We start from the raw sequence: 22,707 nt of genomic DNA, 5'->3' as shown, positions 1-22,707 counted from the left end.
GCCGCTACCTAACACCTTTTATGGTCATTGGTTTAAAAAGTAACGGCCAAGTTTGAATAATTTAGCCCTCCATGTAATTCATCAAAAATTGAATAGCGTTCTTTTAAACTAATTTTTACAAACGCGTTTTTCAGTATTGCAAGAGGTATTTCTAAGCTCGCCAACTTGGCCGTATTTTGTTTGATCTCACAACTTTTTACGGCCATAAGAACTTGGCACCTGTTTACAGAATGTTTTTGTTGGGTTATCATCACTTTTTGTTGAAATTTCATCAATTATCAAGTTTATGGTTATCATCACTCTTATCCCTGATATGCTTTAGGTTAAGCCTTTTGAAAATTTCGTTATTTTTGCGGTAGGACGCACCGTTTCCGAGATACAGCGATTTTTTAATTTTTATTATTTTTTTTCGAAAAATCAAAACACCGCATACGTCATGTGATTGGGCATACCCGATATGCCCCGCGTAAGGTCTTTCGAAAATTTCGTTATTTTTGCGATAGGACGCACCGTTCCCCTCGATGCAGCCATTTTTTAATTTTTTTTTTAAATCAAAAGGCTACATACGTCATCTGGTTGGGCATACCCTATATGCTTTGGGTTAAGCCTTTTGGCTTTAAGCCATATGTTCTATCCTACGTACCTATTTCGTAATGTTTTTTTTTTCAAACCACCCCTTTAAGGTGTAAAATTTCAAACTTTGACAATTATTCCTTCGATGGTTTGTTATGGTAGACCTGTGTGCCAAATTTCAAGCTTGTAGGTCAATGGGAAGTACCCAAAAGGTTTTGATGATCTGTCAGTCAGTCAGTGACAAATTTAGCGATTTTTGAGGTCCTATATCTCGGAACCTACTAATGTTGGAAGATTAATGTTTTGTCAATATTGAGACATGATAGCATTTAACAACTGTACGAAATTACATCTCTCCATCTGCCTCCAGTGCCGAGTTATAAGCCTCTAAAAAACGGCTAAATTGTTTCGTGTAAAAAAGGAAGGTAGTGCAAGAACTTGGCTGGTGCACTACCGTGCACCTAGATGGTTCAGGAGTTATGCTTGCTTAAAGTTGAGCAATCTGTAGTGTTTTTGACAGGTAAGGGCTCCGCCATATTGGTAGTGAAGGTCGCGCGTCGCTTACCAAGTTCGGTGTGATTAAATCGGGAGCAAGGACCGGCGGTTCTGCTCGGTAAGCGGCACGCGGTCGTCACTACAAACCAATATGGCGGCGCCCTTAGCTGTCAAAAATGCTCAACTTTAAGTGACCATAGCTCCTGAACTATTGATCCTACAGGATCGAAACTTCGATCTGCAACCGCCCCGGGTACAAATCTACTGGATTACATACCAAATACATCATAATTCGTAGAAGAAAGGCACAAAGTTTGAGTCCGGTAAAGTAAAGTTTACCCGCACTGACTTCAATTTTTTTTTATATTTCATTCTATAACATCATAAAAAGGCTCAAGTCGTCTGTGCCAATTTTAAATAATATTTCCAGGTTGTTCACTCACGTTTGCTCCCGACTGTACACCTAAAAAATTGTACGAGCCAGACGGTATTCAATTTTTTATAAAATTGAATCAACACCGTCTATCGAAGGCAAAACTATCTCGCTGTCGGATCCGCAACTTTCGCACGCAGAACCACCCTCTGTCCGGATGCGTCACCCTCCCCGAGCCCCCCCCTGTCTGTCGAACAGCAAGTCGAACAGAAACGATAGCGAATGCACGGACCATTCATTTCGTGCCTGTATTTCGATCCCGTTATACACGTTTCATTAAGCTGTAATCGATGTCACATGAGAGCTCGCCTGATCGCGGCTCTTGGATTGTGGATCTTTCGAATTCCACGGGACGAGCGGACGATCGACCAGTCAGTCAGCCGCCCCCTGTGTGTCAGCGTGACGGAGCTGAAAGGACGTTCCTCCAGTCCGCAACTAAACCGACGTCGGCCGGTACACCGGAGCAAATATTTACGAAGCGCTTGACCCAATTACGCGGGACAAAAGAATACCATGAATTTCAAGCGAGGTCCGGCAAATTGCACAACTGAAACATTCAGGCTCTCGCTGGCTGGCTTGACCACTCGCACGCACGCCGTCCACCCGGCGCAGGACCGCGTCATTATATCCGTAGGCCCTAGCTAAACTTATCACTGACCCACCAGCCCGTATCTCTACCCTAATCCTGCTTTTAACGTCCTACATGCCCTCTCTCCTCTCAGCCTCTCTTTTTACGAGCCTCGCCATTTTTCTCCCTGTTCCTAAACACCGTGCCTGACTCGCCACCCACTGTTTCGCTCTTCGTCGCAGCTACGCTGTCCTCGCTGGATTTTTTCAAGCTTAATTCTATTTTTGCAAGCTCCACAGTTTTTTCTTAAACCTCACACATACAGTCAGGAGCATAACTGATCACACACACTTTAGGTCAGAACAACTTTTTTATGAATGGACCAAACGATCTTCAATTTCTCTGTAAGGCTAGAAGTATTAGTTCAGTAAATGATGTCTAAAAAAATATGTTAGTTGGGCCAATAACGAAAATTTAAAAAATGTGTCTGGTCAACTGGTTATATTATACGCTCTGGAAATTTCATTGAAATTAGTTAATTGGTTGAGGAATTATAAACGATCAAAAAGTGGTAAAAATTGCAATTTTTCAAAATTTTCGGCCTTTTTACCACTTTTGATCGGTTATGATTCGTAAACCAATCAACCAATTTCAATGAAATTTTCGGGGAGCGCTTATAATTTATACCAGTTGGCGAAACACATCTTTTAAATTTTTGGGCCAGCTAAAAAAGTTGTAAAAATCAATTTTCAGTATTGTTTTTCACAATTCTGACCAAATGCATTTTTTCAACTTATTTATTAGACGTCATTTACTAAACTAATTCTTCTAGCCTTACAGAGAAATTGAACTCGTTTGGTCCATTCATATCAAGTTATTCTGATTTAAAGTGTGTGGAAACAGTTATGCTCCCTACTGTATACTAAACTCCCAATCTATGTAGTAGCTCACTCTTTGTTAAAACTGAACGGTTTCAGCTATTTTCTGCAGCTTATTCAATTTTTGCTACAATTTTTCTTAGGTGCTAGACAATTTTGTGCTTCATTACAGTTCATCGAGGTATTTCATTGGAGCTTAATTGCATTTTTGCAAGCCCTAGAATTTTTACCAGCTTTTAGTCTGAGCAACTCTTTTGGAAATCCACGGTTGGCCTAGCTATTTCAATGGAGCTTAATTGCATTTTTGAATTTTTGCCCAGCGTATAGTCTGACCTTTTGGGAATCGACGGACTAAAAGGGGCCTGATGGAGCGAGCCTGGAGCGAATTGGGCATAAGTATCATCTCCATAGCGAGAGCAGGAGGGCATCGAAACAAGGCAAGCATTATAATTCCGTCCCGAAGCGCTTTGATCGAACATGGGCCGGAAAGGTATCGAGAGGAAATGGAATTCCGACTGATCGAATTAACAGGACACGTTAATCGAGACAAATGGATCTATCGGGGTAATCAGGGAAGGGTAAAAGCCGTGCCAACAGTCGACCGTAAAACCGTGACATTACTTAGGACGCGTCCGGCCGCCACTCTCGTCGTTAATAAAATGCGGCCATTTGCATTTTAATTAATAGGACGCTTCAATCTCCTTTCGTTTACGCCTTTTTTCCCGGACTCTCGTCCATTTTCTTCCGCCGCCCTGTCCATCTACGAGCAAGTTCACTATACCGTAGAAATCGTGGCGCGCATCTCGCGATCTCATATTTCAACGTGATACGCTCGCGTTCATAAGCGAACCCTGGAAATTGATACGAGATGTACGGCGGCCCGCGACGCGACGGTCTCACTCGTGTTAGTTTTCAGGATTAATTTACGATGTATTATTCATACACCGATGATTATTCCTGTCCCCGGGATTATTCATAGAACGTTGTTATTATGCGATCGTGATTAGCCGAATTATTACACGATTAGGGGCCAGTAGGGGTGGGGGGAAGAGGGATCGGCGATTAATCAGGCTATGGTAATTATCAAGTTCACCAGGCCGCGGTCTGGCCTGTTTGCAGCCTGGCCCAGGCAAATTGGCTGCCAGAAGAATGTAATTTCAACCGCTGATTCTACAGCGACATACTAATTACATGCTAAAATATATTGCGCCGCCGCTGCTCGTACGTGTGTCCCCGTCGATTTTATACGGCAAAATTTAATTAAACCACCCCCACGCAGCCCCCGCCACTGTTTGAAACACAAATTCGACCGGAGACTTTTAACTGGTGTTATTTACAGACCTGTGTGCCGCTGCCCTTCGACTGCGAAACAATGCCAGTTTGTCGACAAGATGTGCAGGGTAGATGAGATCGCTAAATAACCAAGAACTGTTATTTAACAGTGTTCATTTCAAATAACGCTAATGGTTTAAAATTCGATTACAAGATTTGACGCATACAACAACAACAAAACGACAACTCGGCAAGCTAATATAAGCGTGGTAAAAAATAAAGACAGATCAGTGGCCACTAGTGTTCCCGATTTCTCAACATTTTTCATTTCTCGAGAAATGAGAAATGAGACTATATTTCTCGAGCATTCTCGAGAATTCTCTAGACTTTTTAATGAAATAAAAAAACATTGGAAAACTTATGATATTAGGAATATTGTTGATAATATGTATTTATCGAAAGCGCAAAATATTAACTCAATGTTTATTCCTGTCCAATATGTACATTTGGGTGGACCTAAGCTATGCTTGGAGAAAAATTTTTATCGAGAAAGAATTCTCGAGAAGGAACACTAGCCACAGTCTCACAGATCGACCGGGTCGCTCTGGTTTTTCGGAATTTTTGTTTCCGAGGCCGCTTACTGGGTGTGTGGACCATCGCGGGGAGAAAGAAGGTGGCTCGGTCTATTTTCCATAGAATCGCGGACGTAAAGTCACAGAGAGATCGGTTGCGGTGCTGATCGATGCTTGCCGTCGCGGCGGGTCCCCGCGGTATGGAGTCAGCGCGGCAATGTTTACGCTGACACGATACCGGCGCGGCAGACGTGTATTTGCGTCGCTGCCGGGGGAATAGACGATATAACATATATAGACGTTAGCCAGAGCGTCGCTAATTCGCGTCGACGTAGAAACGAGCCGGGCTTTGCGACGTGATCGTCACGCTACGTCGATCATCAAACCCTGCCGCGCGTTTCATCGGCCGGCTAGACCATCTTTATGGCGTCGCGATAAGCGAAGAACGCTAGATTCGACGTTAAACTCATCATTATCGGGTCAGATAATGTCCGTGGCCGATATGACTGCGACCCTGTATCGTCAACACAGTCGAACACACCGCTCACTTTATCGCTCTCTTCCTCTCGGTTTTCTCTACTGCCTACGTGACCCGAATTGACTAATTACCCCGGCTTTGTAAACTCCGCACGTTCCTACAAATTGATATTTTTATACGCTGCAGGCGTTAAGGTGCGGTCTACAAAATTTCATTCGTTCTACCCGCTGCGACAGACAGCAATTCTCCGCATTTCCCTCGCAGAACTTTCTGCTATTTCAACGCGTTAACGGGGAAAGACGAATTAACCGGTCCTTGGATATAACCTCTCCATTCCATATTTACTTTGCAAATGAATCCGCCATTTCATTCTACCGTGCTCGAGTCAACAGCGCCAATCGCCAATACGGCCGATTAATTGTATTAGCAAATTTATTTGCGTCGTGCTCGTGTAATTAATGCAATCATTCCCATTGACTTTATCCATTATACTCGCTGCTACGATGCCACAATACGCGGGAATGGCAAAAAGTTTTAATTTTCTTGAGTTTATTACGTCGCACGACGTTCCAGCTGGAAATAGTGTTTTAAATAGTGGTGGTAACGATAATAATAATACTAATAGTTATTGTAAAGTGTTTAGAAGATAAGATTTCCAACAGAGTTCCAATCTATTTCAACTTCACTCAAATTCAAAATTCGCTCAATATTGAAACTGCTGTAACTTTGCTAAAATTTATCCAAATTTGATGAAAAAACAACCATTTTAAAGCTTAAGATTTCTACTTTTTATACGGTGTCCCATTTTCTGTGTGGGTGGAGCCATAGAGGAGATTTTAAGGTCACCTTGATTTTTTTAAACAGAATGTCCTTTTTTTATACCATAGATCGATAGAGTATCAAATTCTGAGTATAAAAGTGTTGACCTTCGTATGTCCTAAACGTAATAGTTAACGAGAGATATTATCAAAAGAATAAAGAAAATTATTTCGATAATATCTCGTTAACTATTAGGTTTAGGACATACGAAGGTCAACACTTTTATAGTCAGAATTTGATACTCTATCGATCTATGGTATAAAAAAGGACATTCTGTTTCAAAAAATCAAGGTGACCTTGAAATCTCCTCTATGCCTCCACCCACGCAGAAAATGTTTATACCACAACATGTCCCCCTCTCTGTCCCGGTAAAATTTTGTTGATAACTTTGTTTCATATTATTACAAATAACGACAATATTCCAAGTGGACATAGTTATTGCTCCACCCTGTATATTATTTAAATTTCACGTGTATACTGTTTCCGTATTTTAGTGTATATTGTGTGTTTATTATTATTATTTAATATTTACTTAAGTAAATACGAAAATATAGCGAATGCGAACATGCAGGATGTGAGTATAACGAAATCACTACCAAAGTCTTAGAATCATCAAGAAAGTGACTAATCGTTGGTTATCTTTAAGTATTAATAATTAAAAACATGTATATGGTACAAAAGTGAATTTCTCTTAAAAGTATACCCTATACTTAGCAAAAAAAACTTCTACCAAACAAAAATCTGTTAGTGTACGTAAATAAGGTAACAATTACTAATAGGCGAATTCGTTGAGAAATGAAAGCGGGTTAGCGGAACTTCAACTTCCGACAAATGTCAGTGCTTAATGGATACATGAATGGGAAAATGAATGATGGGAGATTGTTCCTCAGACATCTTGTGGCTCAGACTCAAGCCACAAAAATTTTACAATTTATCTAAAATTTCTAAAATTGAATTATGACCGCTGAAATCGGGCAAATACCCCACTGTACGTCGTCTGATTAGCGAGGGAGGTGTAGCGGACTAGCTATTAACGCATTCGAAGCAGCGATCCGGAACATCATTCGAATTTTCGTCGCTCGTTCTCGTTACAAACGCGTCTCCGGGTTCCGAAGTGGAACGCGACGCTTCTCCGCGACGAGTAGCTATTGCATTAGGGATGTAACAACGGTTAATACGCAGAAAGATACTTCAGGAACCGGGTATTTCCGTCTGCAAGTGCAATAATGTACCTCAGCAACAGCGGAGAAAATCTAATCCCGGAGACGTGACAGGGCACGCGTGCTGATTCTGCCTGCCGCGACGCGCCGGTTCATTTTCACGCTGTTACGGTTCGAGCGAACGCTCACCGGAAACCGGGCGAAGTCAGATATTGAATTTCTGCAACGGGGAATTCCATCGCGACAATTATCGCTCGTCTGGCTCCATTGGAATCGCTCGAGCAGCTTTCCGATTGTTTTTTTTTTTTATCGCAAGGCAGAGAGGGAAATAAAGGAGAGCGTGAACGTTTCTCGTTAGATCGGTTCGAGTGGTGACGTGGAATCGACAGTTGCGCGATACACGGTGTAAAAGTCGCTTCCGTTTCGGCGCGGCGGTAGAGCTCGTCGCTCTCGGGAAATCCGACGAGTCCTCTCCCGCATCCCGACATTTCGTCCCTCTGATCCCCCCTGCTCGTCCCCGGGAGCTATCCTCGTTTACCATTTTTGTCCGCGGTCGTGTAAAGTTTCCGCCGGCAACGCCATATGCTCGGGATATTATTATTAGTTTAGTTTAGCCGAGGCTCTTCTTGCAAGGAACAACGGGCGGACAACAACGAGAAGCAACAACAGCAACAAAATCACGGGACACGAAAGAGTGAAAAATATTTTTCCAACTTCCCTCGGCTTTCCCTTAACACTTCCAAACCGACGCGACGCGGGAACCAGACGCGCGCGGTATCTTTTTACGCTGCGAGTACGGGCCTCCAACCGCCGCTGCTTTGCTTGATTTACTTTTCGCGCGTCCCTGTGTCACGCGGACGTCCGACCAGCACGAATAAAAAATGTATATACATCCAAACATAACGACCGTGACGCAAGGAAGTTTTTTAATATCCGTCGCCGCCGAGCTAACCCGCGCGCAGAGCCGCGCCGCGCCGCGTCGTCGCCTCCACTAATAACGTTCCGTTTGAACGTGATATCGGAACGCGGAGGCCGTTATTGAAAGGATTACTCACCACGGACAGCCCCTTTTCGATCAGCAGACAAAGGCCCACCGGCACCGTGGAATCTGGAACAGAGAAATATCGAAACAAGTAATTCACTGATATTCTGCTACGCGACCAGCCTGAATTTTCAACCGCCTGCCGCCATTGTACTCCCCCACAGTTGCAACCCGGATTTTTCGAAATCAGGCAGCTTCGAAAGGTCTATCGTCCAGTTACGCACCACACATTTGGGCCGATCTGTCCTGAATCCAGCCGGGAATTGACCTAGATCTGCTTTGGACTATCTGCTTCGAAGCTTCGAAGGATTCGAAGGAACGAAGGGAACTTCGAAGTCTTCCAAGTGCTCGAAATTTCAAAGTCTTCGAAACGTATGAAGTTGTCACTTATGAGTTCCATACCATGTCACGATTTTTGATAAATAAAAATATTAACTTTCAGTCACCGGTGACTGACACTGAACTTTCCGTTTTGATTTTTCGTAATTAAATTAAATTTAATAGAGTGCATTCTATTAATAAATTTCGGGATCATATCACGAATGTACTTAAAAGATAATGCCTTGCAAACAAAATTTTAATGAGTTTTATTAAATTCGGTGAAATCGGATATCGCGGACTAAATGAAAAGAAAGGCAAGACAGGCTTGGCACTTGACAAAACTCACGTATTCAGTAGAACTGTGGCTACTCCCAACCTGGATTCTACTTGGACTCAACCGGAGCTTCAATTGGTTTAATTTGAAGTCAATCTGACCTGGGGCTATGATCCGACCAAGCCTGAATCCAAGTTGGACTCGAGCTGAACTCAATTGAGATCTGACTTGGACTCAACACTAAAGTTGAATCACATCTACTATCAATTCAACATGTTCCTAAACTTTTGCCTTTCTTTTACCCTACTTGGACTTAGGATGGACCGAATTTGACTGGAACACATTATTTCCAGTAGAATTAGATCTGACTTGAGAGTACCTTGGATTGCATTTGGAACTGAAGTGAACCTAGTTTGGACAAAGTAAGGACCCAATCTGAGCCTCACCTATTTCAAGAGGAGGATCACGATCAAAGCCAAGCGACAGCTAGCTAATTACCTCCCAATTATATCCTCAGAGGACCAACTTCCCAAGCCAAAGTTCTCAAGTTCTTTGCAGCTATCATCTGACCCGGACTTGACTTGGATCCAACTTGAACCCTGTTTTGCCATGCCCCCGGCTAGGAGGAAGTGACGTGGGTCTGTCACGCGTCGTCATGTTCCCGAGGCAATCGAAAGAGAAGGGAAAGCGGATGAAACGGCGGGAGAGCTGCTAGAGCGCGAACCAAGGCTGCCCGGCGAGGATAAACGCTGCCGGTGATCGAGAGCCTCGGCCGAATGGTCGAGAGGGATAACAGAGAGGAAAAAAGAGGGAAGAGGGAAAAACCGATATCGTGCTACCGGCGACGAAAGCAACTCGCCGATAAATCAGCCAAAATAGCGCTCGCTACAAAACGGAAGTTCGATTGGACCTCGCGTACCTGCGAGTTAACGCGGGGAGCCGGTTTCGTGGGAACGATAACGGCTCTTGCCTCGTCTTCGTCGATTTAGAGGAAAAAATAACATGATCGATCTCGCTTACGCGTATCCTCCCGTCCGAGTTTTATGATCGCCGCGGGTTTACCGAGCGACTTGATGAAATTGTTTGAAATACAGTGCTGTGAATAATTGTAAACTCACACTTATTTCCTGTATATTTTCGTTATTATTTCCAAGAATCCATTAAGTTAGTTTTACTACATTTATGACGAGGTAGTAGGACGTTTTCTATGTTAACAGTTTCTTGCTATCTCTTCTTCGTGCAATGTAGTAGCTGAATGTTACAAAACAAGGAGATTTGAGCTGTGACTATTTATAAACTCAGTCGCTGTTCATACCTCATTCAGAACGTTTCTGTAGTTTTGTCAGATCTTCTTAGCGATAGTAGTATTACAGCAAGTCTCTAAAAGTATTTTTCTAAGGATCTTTGAAACATTTCTGTACTGTACACTATGCCGCGTGGCACGCAATTGAGTGATGTATGAAAACAACGAATAATCGATTTGAAGAGCTGTGGGAAAAGTCAACGACAAATTGCGAGTATAATTAATAGATCCCAAAGTGTAGTTAAAAATTTCTTCAAACTTCGTATTGAAAATTGCGGGAATATCAAGCGATTAGGACGAACTGTAAAACGTGGAGTTTTAAGGGAGATATCAAAAACTGGAACTTCCTCGTCTAAAATTGTGAGTCGATTTAACTTGAACTGTGATTCCAGTCTTGTAACAAAGTGGGTTGCACATTCTGGAAGGTTTAAATATCAGAAATGTTTGCGAAAACCGCCATTACAAAAGCGTCACATTGACGCTGGACTAAAATTTTCCGAAATATTAATTTTAAAAAATAGCATGTGAAGACATGTGGCCTGGAGCGATGAAAAAAGTTTGATCTTGATGGGCCTGATGGGTTCAATTATTATTGGCATGATTTGAGGATGGAAAGAAAGATCATGTCGCGAACAGCTCAGGGAAGTGGATCAGTCATGGGTTGGGCTGCCTTTAAAAACAATTTTAAAAGTGAAATAGCTTTTGCAAGCGGTAGAATGAATGCTGCTAGTTATCAACAAATGTTACACGACTATTTGTTGCCTTTTACAACATTAACAGAAGGCGATAAAACGATTTTCCAGCAAGATAACACAGTATGCTCTACAAAGTGGTGTCAAGAGTTCGGGATCGAGCTATTGAGTTTGCTATCGCAAACCCATGAGGTATCCTTGCGAGGAAAGTTTATGATCAAGAGAAGCCGCCAATAGAAAGTATTGTCGATCTTAAAAAAAGAATAATATCTGCTTGGGCAGATATTCCAAATGACATCTTAAATAAGCTATCTAGTAGTGTTCCATACCGGCTCTTACATGTAATAAAAAATAAAGGAAAATGTACTATTTAGTACATTTAGTATTTACTAAATGAAAGATATTAAAATTAATGAGTCTATACTCGTTCACAGATTAAACCACAATTTTGAAGAACAAACGCCACCTTTTCCAGATTTCTGAGGAACAAAACTATTATTTTTTGTTTGCTCACTTTTGTTTTGTATTAGAATATGAAAATGCATAAACGATTTTGTCAATTTTTGTTACGGTACTATGAAAAACATATAAATATGGTTGAGTTTATAATTATTCACAGCACTGTATAACGCATCCGACTACTTTCCGCGAATTTTCCGCATAAAAATCCGAATGTGAGTAGATCAGGCAGTCTAGACAGTTTCGCAAATTAATACGATTATTAATGATAAATGTGAGACTCTGTTTTCGAAATTTATTACGGTCTGCGACAATGTAGAATTTATATCGATTTATTCCACAGTCTACGATGTTATTAAAGTCCAGAGCTAATAAATATCTATGTAGATTGAAACGTCTACAGACGGTGCGAGAGATATTTAATTCAAATTTGAGAATTGCATGTCGGTGAATCATTAAAATAGTGGTACAGAAGATTTCTAAGGAATTCTGCAAGATACATGCTGGCGTCGAGACTGTCTGGCTATGGACGAGCCGCGACTACTGATGTCGAGCGCAGCAGATATCATACGAGTAGATATGGAGCGCGTATGGTCAGACAGACACGACTGCAGAATATTAACTAGACGGTACTAATACATGTGAAGCCCCGCAGATGAACAGGATTTAATTTATACTTCCTTCTCTTTCTGTTATAATCAAAAAATTCAATCTACTCGACGCGAGAAGTCTTTTGCCAATTGCAAATGTACGAGATACAGTACCTGTGCTCATTGTTTCAAACATCGCAATTTAACTTTTATAAAAATGTATTTCTAACAAAATTGGGCATACGCAATTCAACTTCTATAAACGATTAAAATAATAAAGGCCCTTCTATTTAGCTCGTGGTGCTTGCAATTGAAACAGAAAATTTTTCATTATTCTTTATGCTTCATTTTATATCTCCAACAGCTTCGTTGACACTTAAAATTGTTGCAACAGAATTTTCGCACGAACTCCTGAATCTATGTAACAACTGTGATTAAGCCTTTTCACAGAAGAATAAATTCAATATTGTAGAACAGAAGTATTTCAGAAGCGAATTAAATTGAAGATGGACGGCAAAAATCTTCTACACGAAATTTTAATCAAAAATAGAATCTCTGGATGTAGAATGATATTTTCCAGTCAAAAGACACAAACGGAATCGACGCGGAGTCGGGACATCTATAAATAGGGATTTTATTCCCCGCTCGTTCTTTTGTCATTCTTTAAACAGTTTTCGGAATCGACGGAGCCAAGACACTTCGGCAGATTACACGGGATCCGACAGCGAACGACCGGCAGCAGCATGATAGCGCAGGTATAGACGTACGATTTCATTTCGAGCGGTTCGTCCCCGTATTCTCCGAAGTATAGTTCGTCCCCAGATAAAATATGGCGAAACTTAAATAAGTTTAAGAGATGCAACCGCGCGATAGGCAAACTCGCGAAATTGGGAGCCGCGAGATCTTCGTGGAAACGGGTCGCCCGAACCGGATCCTCTAAAGTTCAAAAATAAAAGCGCTCGTTACGCTAAATGTATTAACGCGATCGCTTGGACCGCAACATTTCCGAACGTCGATCGCGCCAAAGAACTACGCCGGTGGCAGGTTCTATTTAAGAAGCCATTTATTTATTCTGGGTCTTAAAAGCCACTTCATTTGATCCTTGAGATAACCCAGCGATCTTCTTAAAAGGGGTCGCCTCTTTCTAACCTTTCAGAAACATTGCAGAATGAAAATACGATTACTCCGCTCTTTTCAATTGTGTGCACTAAATGGTACGAAGAAACTAGTGGTAACAAAGGAAAATGTATTTTACCACGATTATATTAGCTTTCCGAGTTGTCGTTGTCGTTGTTGTATGCATCAAATCTTGTAATCGAATTTTAAACCACTTCCCGATGAGCTAGACTTGAAACTTTAAACATAGCTCAGAAATGGATGACAATGCAATATTAAAAAACAAATTTTTAAAAAACTGTGCGTTCAGGAGAAAAAAATTTTGATATTAACTGTCACACCTCGTCGCGCGACGCTCGGTAGTACGTGATCGCGTTCAGCGATCCCCACTCCGCGCGCCAGCGCTCCCTACTCCACTACGCGTTCCCACTCCGACTCATCCCCACTCCACTGACCCATTTTGCAACGAAGTAGCTAAGTCAGTGTGGCGTTCCGTTCATTCAGTTCCATTTCGGACAATTTCGGACTCCATCAAGAGATGTCGTCTCTCGGAGTCATCCCCTATTTCATACCAATGTTACTATATCTTGCGTTCCATTTAAAAAAGACTAAAAAGTAGAAAATAAAAAAATATATCAAGGAAAACTTTTTAAAAACCACGTTTATACTAAAATGCACTAAAAAAGAGAAAATAATATTTTTAGACATTAGTGATTATAAATAAAAGTGTGGAGCGCCCACGAAGATTACGTCAATATAGATTAGCGCTCCACGCTTTTATTTATAGTCACTAATGTCTAAAAAAATTATTTTCTCCTTTCTAGTGCATTTAAATATAAGCGTGGTTTTTAAAAAGTTTTCCTTTATATATTTCTTTTTTTATCTTCTCTCGTCACACGTAGTGCCAATACAGTTTTTAAAGATAATAGAACCTACCACACTCTACTTTGTGACGTCGCTGAGACCCGTCACCGTAGTAAATGAAGGGAACGAAGGTAAATTTACCATAAAAAAGAAGTTCACTTCGCATAAAAATCCGCAATCCAATAAGAAGATCAATTCGGAGAACAGGATACAAGTACAACAAGCTGAAGAAATGAAGACAGATTGCATAGAAGGATCTTCCAAGAAATGCTCCTTTCACGAGATGCATTTCAATGAACTTCCCCGATTTTTTTATTTCCAGCAAACGAGCGAAGATATTAAACGCGACTCGACTTTCCCAGGCGGCGCTGTGTATATCGTAGATTGATTCGAATCCTCGAGATTGCCAGCCCGGTTCTCCATTGGACAAGAAAGTTTCCGCCAAAAAAGGGGCAGCCGTGACGCCTCGAATCAACTTCAGCCAATCTTCCCAGCGGAAGCATTCTTCGCCGTGTAATTCTCGCGTCGCCAGAAAATGTAAAGTAGGCAATTAAGAACAAATTAGCAACAATTAGAAGCTTTTCAGTGGAAAACGCGAATACCCCAGCACCGCCCTCTTGCCCCCCCCGGAAACTTTCTGCCGTTTTATGCGCGAGCCGACGCGACGTCAGCGTAATATCATCCACGATCGAATTCACGCTAGAACTAGCAGGAAACGTCAAAGAAGTGACGTTTGAAAATTGAAAGAGCATATAACCGGCGGGGGGCCCGCGCGAAAGTGGCAGGGGAGAAGGAGGGTACGGTGGGGATGGTGTGGAGGGTGCGGAGACGAGTAATATTCCGGTTAAACTTCCGTCAACTTCCGATTAGTCATCTGCATAGTGATCGAAATAGTTCTCCGCCAATAAACTTATTCGTTTTATTTCGCCGGGACGAGCTGAACGGAACGGGCGTACCGTATTATCTGCAAAATATTCGATGCTCGGGGAACTCTCCATTTTTCTCGGATTTTACGTACCCTGGGACAAATGTATAATTCAACGCGAACTCCGTTACTTAATATACGATATCGGAGCCGCCGCTTTGATGGATCAATAACAAATTAATACGCGATTCGAGAAATTAACGCTCCGACCGGTAGGTTTTGGACGTCAATATTCAATGGGAAATATAATTCGCTCGGTATCCACTTTGAAAATGAAAATGAATGTGCTCGAATATTTAAGCAAGCTGCGGGCTACAATAAACCATTCTATAACTCTATTCTATAAACTCTATTGTATTCTATAATACTAGAATACTAATATAAATCTAAATTCTATAACTATTTAATTTAGTTCCGAGTTTCTTATAACGCGGTACAAAAATTAATCGCGTTACCGGAGTACATATAAACGACTGCGTATAAAAGAACAATTTGAAGCAAAACGGTGCGGAAGGTAGGACCGGATTTTCGTTCCAATATTTGGCAAGTTCATTCGCCAGAGAATAGTAGGCTAGCAGAGACGTGACAATCGGACACTGTAGCTATATTTATTATAGCTTACATTGACTTCGAAATCCCGAATGGCTGGGAAAACAAAGTTGGGAAACGGCGAGTGCTAAAAAATGGCCGCGTGTGCCGGCATGGTAGCGGCAACGAGGATAGATTCGCTCTTCGAATGGGCCAGAATGCGTATTCTTTCGTTGTCGAGCCGCTGTTCGACGCAATGTGATTCGACGTCACTGGCGTAGCAAGGTTCCATTGGCTCACCACAGGCGAATTTTTCGGCAGCGGCGCGTAACCAGACAGTTGACGTAAAAAGAAATTCGAGCGTGGTTCATTCAACGATCGCGGAACGCCGAGGCGCGGGCGGCGACCAGGCCGGGGAAAAGGCCACGATTGTTTCATCATGGGCCACGCGTGTTCACGTCGACTAATTACCGAGCCCTTTGAATCCGAACGCGTTTCACCAGAACGCTTTTTTTTTTTTTATTCGGGCGAGCGTTTTTCCAGGATTGCGTCGAGAGAACACGATTCGGACGGCCGCGCTTTCATCGCGCTGAATTACACGCACGTGCGCCCCCGCACGACGAAAGACAAATAGACTTGATCGACGAAGCAAACGCGTCGCGATTACCGGAACCGGAGGCAAAAAATCCGGTCATTACACTGTCATCGATTCACGCGATAAATAACTCTACGCCCCATGCACCACCTTGCTCGTAAATGCCCCGAGTTACGCAACAATGTTCTTTCAGGCGCGGCTGTGCTTCCACTAAATTCCCGGTTTCACTTCCATTGAAATCTTCCGGTACATTTTACACACAGTACCGTGAAAATTTTACTTGTCCTTTATTCGAGAACATACCAACTACAGATTGAATTTACAGAATTTTACTTTACTGACTGTGGAACCGTTGCTAGTCTTTGTAGTCGGACCACTGACAATCCTATTCTACTTCGCCTCACAAACGGTGTTTCGAAGTAGAATTAGAAAGTTACCGTCGATCCTTTACATCCTCCAGTTCGTCTCATCAAAGGTCTATTTCAGGAAACCCAAGACTGTCGGAGTGAACTGATCAGAATCACTCCCGTTCTACTTGACCGAACAACAAACTCGTTCTCCTTTGCTTTACCATAGACTGTCCTACTTGATCTGACAAAATACTATTTTATTTGATTCGACTAGAAAATACATTCTACTTTGTCTGACCAAACGCAGTGCTGTTCTACTTGATCTCGTATGAAATGCTTACGTCGGTATTTGGTCTGACTATGGGGTGACCATTTTGTACTTCATGGCACTGAAGACTAGTCTAGTCATCATTAGACTGCGAATTTTATGCATTTATAGTAAAACTAGCTTTTGCCCGCGGCTTCGCTCGCACAGAAAACCGTTTAATGCCCTCGGAAATTGATATTGTTTCTCCATATAAAACCTTTTAACCCCCCATTCACCCCTATAGAGTTTTAATTTTATGTCACGCCGCCATCTTAGATTTCAAAACCCCTTTTCACCCCCTTAGGGGATTAATTTTTTAAAATGTCGAAACAGATGTTTGATTAATTATATCAAAGGGCATTAAGTCCAAGTTTCAAGCAAATCCGACCACAAATAAAATATTCCTCATACAAACGTTGCAACCCCTTCTCACCCCCACCCCCCGGGGGTTGAATTTTAAAAATGACAAAATAGGTGTTTCATTAATTATATCAAAGATCATTAAGACCAAGTATGAAGTAAATCCGACCACGAACAAAATATTCCTCATACAAACGTTGCAACCCCTTCTCATCCCCACCCCCCGGGGGTTGAATTTTAAAAATGACAAAATAGGTGTTTCATTAATTATATCAAAGAGCATTAAGACCAAGTATGAAGCAAATCCGACCACAAATAAAATATTCCTCATACAAACGTTGCAACCCCTTCTCACCCCCACCCCCCGGGGGTTGAATTTAAAAAATGACAAAATAGGTGTTTCATTAATTATATCAAAGAGCATTAAGACCAAGTATGAAGCAAATCCGACCACAAATAAAATATTCCTCATACAAACGTTGCAACCCCTTCTCACCCCCCCCGGGGGGTTGATTTTTTAAAATGACAAAATAGGTGTTTCATTAATTATATCAAAGAGCATTAAGACCAAGTATGAAGCAAATCCGACCACGAACAAAATATTCCTCATACAAACGTTGCAACCCCTTTTCACCCCCCCCCCCGGGGGGTTGATTTTTTAAAATGACAAAATAGGTGTTTCATTAATTATATCAAAGAGCATTAAGACCAAGTATGAAGTAAATCCGACCACGAACAAAATATTCCTCATACAAACGTTGCAACCACTTTTCACCCCCTTGGGGGTTGAATTTCGAAATATCCTTTCTTATCTCTTGTATAGATCATAAAAGAAACCTCTGTGCAAAATTTCAGCTTTCTAGGTCCAAGGGTTTAGCCAGGGCGTTGATCAGTGAGTGAGTGAATGAGTCAGCACTGCATTTTTATACATAGAGATATGATCTCTGACGTATTAAGATCATTAAAGAAAGAAAAATGTTCACAAGTGGCTCCTGTTGCTTACACTAAGTGCAGACAATTTTTATTTCGCATAAAAATCCGCAGGCTAGTTAATGCTGCGGATCTTTATGCAAACCAAAAAATGTTCGGATTGATCGCAGGACACAGGAGCCAAATAAAAATTGTATTCTTCTCTTAATAATCCTATTAAGCTGAAACTAATACATTGATGTCCTTGAATATTTTTAAAATGTCCACTACCTTAAATTACAAGTATCCATTTTCGTCAGAAATGCATAAAATCCGCAGTCTAGTTATAAGTGATCGAAATGAATTTCTCTCAACGATAAAGAAAGAAAGAGACCAAATTTTCGGTTACTTATAATCCTTATTTGTAACCAATACGATTTTAGTCAATGAAATACTTGTTATTCCATGACTTTTTATTCTTTTTGGTTATAACAGTTAGATCCCTGTTCAGAACAATAGATTATTGGAACGTACGCATCCGAAAAACAACCCCAGACTAAGTTATTCGCGGTGAACAATCGATCAAGCGTTTCTTTTCCGTTTAAACGTCAGACGTTCGCGGGGATCTCGCGGCGCGGGCCCCCGGGATGTATCGATAACTCAGTTAAACGTATCGGCTGGTCGGATGGCATTGACGCATCGCTATTTCAATCCCCGCGGCTTAATGAAAACGAATGATTGCTCATAATTCAGCCAGCGTCTCCTAATCCGGAGGGGAAGGGGGTTCCACGGGGAACGAATCGGTTTCGCCAAACGCGACCCTCCGCGACTTCCAGCGACGCTTCGAGGGAAGAAAGAAGAAAGAACGAAACCCAACTGTGACGCGCCCGAGCACTAATAGATATTAATGGAACCCCCTTTCGCCCGTGGAAATACGGCCGTTTTTTCTCACGAACGAAGTGCCGTCTTCGTCGCGGGATTGAATAAAAGAAGGAAGCGGATGCAGAACGGCAAGAGGGAGACAGAGGCTGCAAGGTGACAAAGGGGTGCACGGTCGACGGGAGAACGTGTTATCGAGGCTCGCTCCGGCAAAATGAATTAAATGTAAAAAATATCCTTTGATGAGCCGCCCATCCCATAGATAAAAAGAAAGACGAGAAATGCCTATAGGAAATCGACGAGCCAGTTCCTCGAATATTTGCGTAACGCTCGCGCGTCCCGTTCCACACCATCAGACTGCAGTATTTCTTTGATCGTACGCCGGTTCGTTTAAACTGCCCTTTTTTCTTAAGCTCCATTTTGCTACGTCGTCTCATTTTTTTAAGTCCGGTTTATTTGTACAAGCCGTACGTTGTAATGCTAAACGACACACAGCTGAGCCCACTCAAGGCTGCTACACAAGCTCATTCCTGCCGACCGATTTACTTGTGCACTCGCAAGTTGCAATGCAACACGGAACACTGCTCAGCACACTCACCTACGCGCTCACATGCGTTCTCCAGTCAGCTTTATAAAGGTATATGGTGTGTCGACTGCTCCCACCATGCTTCAGAAAGCTGTAAGAAAGGTTAAACACGCTCCAGAAAATTGATCGTCTTTTTCATTTTGTTCGTTTATTCTTATTTCGGCAATATTTTAGACGGCAGGTATAGACAATTGTGTTTGTGGGTGAATAACAAAATTATACAGGGTGTCTCAGCTAAAGAAGGCCACCTAAATGTCTCCTTATGGCATAATTTAAATGGCATCGAAGGAGGAATATCATAGAAGAATATTTATTTGTCCGGTTATTTTTTTCATAGTTTTTTCAAGGTCATCGTTATTTTTTTTATCGGGAAAGCTTTTTTTTTATTCCAACTTGTAGCGGCTGAAAAATACATTTTTTTGAATATGCTTAATTAAGTCATTATCAAGATGAAAAAAATTAGTTTTACCGATAAGAAATAACGATCACCTTGAAAAAACTATGGAAAAAATGACCGGACAAAAAACTATTGTTCTTTTATGACATTCCTCCTTCGATACCATTTAAATTATGCCATAAATATTTTTTTTTGTGCCATTCAAAATAAAGGAGATATTTAGGTGGCCTCCTTCAGTTGAGACACCCTGTATAACATTATAATATTCCCACAAAGTTTTTCACATACAGTGGCTCAAGAAAGTATTCGAACGCCCTTTAAAACAGAATAACTTTTTTATAATTGTAACAAACGACCTGATCTTTTATAATCAATTAGAAGCACTGGTTTATGAAATGATATGCAAAAAAGATTTTCCAAAAAATTATAATTTACAAAGTTACATGCAAAAATAAAAAAGTTATTCTTTAACTTTTTTATTAGGGCCCTTAAAGAAAATTTAAGATATACGTTTTGTACATCTATGTTAGTTATACACATGCTGAAAATTTCGTCAAAATCGATTAACATACACACGAGCTACAGGCGATTAAAAATGTTGAAAATCGTAGTTTTACACGATTTTTGATCAGTTTCTGCTTAAAATCCACAAAATTGTACATCTTTCGATGCGTGTCGATTTTTCCTGCGTCAACCGATTTCGATGAAATTTTCAGCATGTGTATAACTAACATAGATCTACAAAAGATATATTTTAAATTTTCATTAAGGGCCCTAATAAAAAAGTTAAAAAGATGCCTTTTTTATTTTTGCATGTAACTTTGTAAATTATAATTTTTTGGAAAATCTTTTTTGCATATCATTTCATGAACCAGTGCTTCTAATTGATTACAAAAAATCAGGTCGTTTGTTACGATTGTAAAAAAGTTATTCTGTTTTAAAGGGCGTTCGAATACTTTCGTGAGCCACTGTATGTCTGCTGACCTGTTTTGTTTTAAAAAATTCCCAAGAATCTTCTCGGTCGTCTGTTACATGCTTTTTGACAAAGTGCTGTAATGAAATCAAGGTTCTCTATGGAATGGTTCTCTATTCTCTGCTGCAAAAATTCGTACACGTTCCCAAACGGTTGACAAATATTTCCGCGAAATTTTAAAACAATTTGTTCATCTGGTTACGTTAGATCGTTCGGCGAGCACGTTGCCAATGATCCGATTAGGTGTTGTGACGGTAACGCGGAATTGGTTACAATATCGGCGGACCCGCCCCGTTTACGCCAGCAATTTGCACGTGCCCCTCGCGGAACACGCTTTTATTGTCGCGTTGTTGCCGTCCGCGATAAAATCAAATTTTCAGTCCGGGCCCCGACGTCACGCCAAAAATCCGCGACCGTTCCGCGGAGAACACGCGGATGAATATGTTTTAATGAATAATCGCGTTTGTCGGTAAACACCCGGAATTTGCATGGTAACGAAATAAAATTATTCGACAGAACCGGTGATTCGACTGTGCGCGTTTATTTCCGCGCGACATGAAACGAGCACTTAATTACCAGATCCAATAGATACGCAAAATATTTGGTCGCGAACTGCGCCGCGGCACGGTGGACCGCGCACCTGAGTCTTGTTATGAGAATGGTTGGCCTTTTTTCGCGGGCACGCACAGTGCGATACCCTGTGGACAAAAATCTAAAAATTCATTGTCTAATATCCACTGGATTCTATGCTGAATCTATGTCTTAACATCTAAATTATCATGTTTATCAATAGGAAATTCAAATAATTCAGTAGGGGTTTAGTTAGAAGCGTTTTTTTCTTAAGAAAATGCTGTATCAAGCAGTTCATTGATCAAAACGTAACTTACTTTCATGGCACATATCAGGAAAAAGAATTTGATGAAATATGTCCTATGGGATATGATAGCTTAAAGTACAGCTAATGTGACTGAAATTTCAAATTTGTAAGTCTCTTATATGCATTATAGTAGTAAATAATACGGTAGAAATAGGTTTTCTCACGTTTAGATAGAGATATTTCAAGCAGGGTTCAAAACATCCTGTACTTTTTGTTTTTTCGTAATTAGTAGACATTGTACTTCAATTTCTCACAAGTTTTTCCTGCTACAAACTGCTACACACTCAAAGTTATTTAACGTTAATCCTCGGCGAATGCGACATCCGGCACCGTGTGTCTAATCTAATTATCCAATAAAATCATCAGCCGGTAAATCAGGAACGCGTATGTAAAAATTAGTATTCAAGAAAATTAATAGAGGGTCAATAGCAGCCATAGCTGGCTTTTGTCTTAGGCTGGTTTTTGTTTTAAATGGTTTATCAGAAATTAAGTATGGAGAAATCGACCAGAGGTATGTCTAATTTTAACTGGCAATTTAGAAATTGTGTTTCTTCCTTTTGGTGCATTTAAAACAATTCTTAACAAAGAAATATAAGTTATTACTACGCCAAACGTATCTTTTTATTTTTGTCCCAAATTCCTACCGAAGTACCGCACTGTGGCACGTGGCGTGAAAAAATAAGCCTCCAGTTACCAAGGACATCACGGTGGATTTGCATTTCGCGTTACTCGACTGTTCAATATGGATCCGTCTAATTGCGGTAATCGATGCACTGGTGGTAATTTTATCTAACGATTTGCATTTACATTTGCTGTGTTTTCCACTTTTTTATAAATTGTCGGTAGCAAACACTTTTTTACAATATGCACGTGGTTGCAACGCCCGGCTGTCATCCTTCAAGACTGTCACGTGAAAAAACAAATTAGGATCGACGCGTGAACTGGATAAACATGTAACCAGAGAGGGAATATTTATCTATTAATATTTGCAAACTAGTACGATACCGAAAGAAACATACTGAAGGTATCGTGCATACAGGATATTCATACGACACACGATCCGCCACTAAATTTTTCATTGTCACACGCGTGTTTGTTTTAATAAACCATAC

The 22,707-nt window shown here is 41.1% G+C and overlaps 1 protein-coding gene across 1 annotated transcript in view; it reads right to left on the bottom strand.

The window, feature by feature from the left end:
* Mdy (diacylglycerol O-acyltransferase) overlaps window positions 1-22,707 on the bottom strand; it is a 212,893-nt gene that overhangs the window by 130,495 nt on the left and 59,691 nt on the right. Inside the window, exon 4 of the mRNA XM_076428862.1 lies at window positions 8,304-8,356. Within this exon, the coding sequence (XP_076284977.1) occupies window positions 8,304-8,356 (53 nt within the window). The remainder of the gene's footprint in view (window positions 1-8,303; window positions 8,357-22,707) is intronic.

This window comes from Lasioglossum baleicum, chromosome 8 (assembly GCF_051020765.1).
Source record: "Lasioglossum baleicum chromosome 8, iyLasBale1, whole genome shotgun sequence".
In the NCBI taxonomy this organism is placed as follows: Eukaryota; Metazoa; Arthropoda; class Insecta; order Hymenoptera; family Halictidae; genus Lasioglossum; species Lasioglossum baleicum.
Note: the sequence above shows the minus strand (reverse complement) of the source record. Positions and strands in the feature narration are given on the sequence as shown.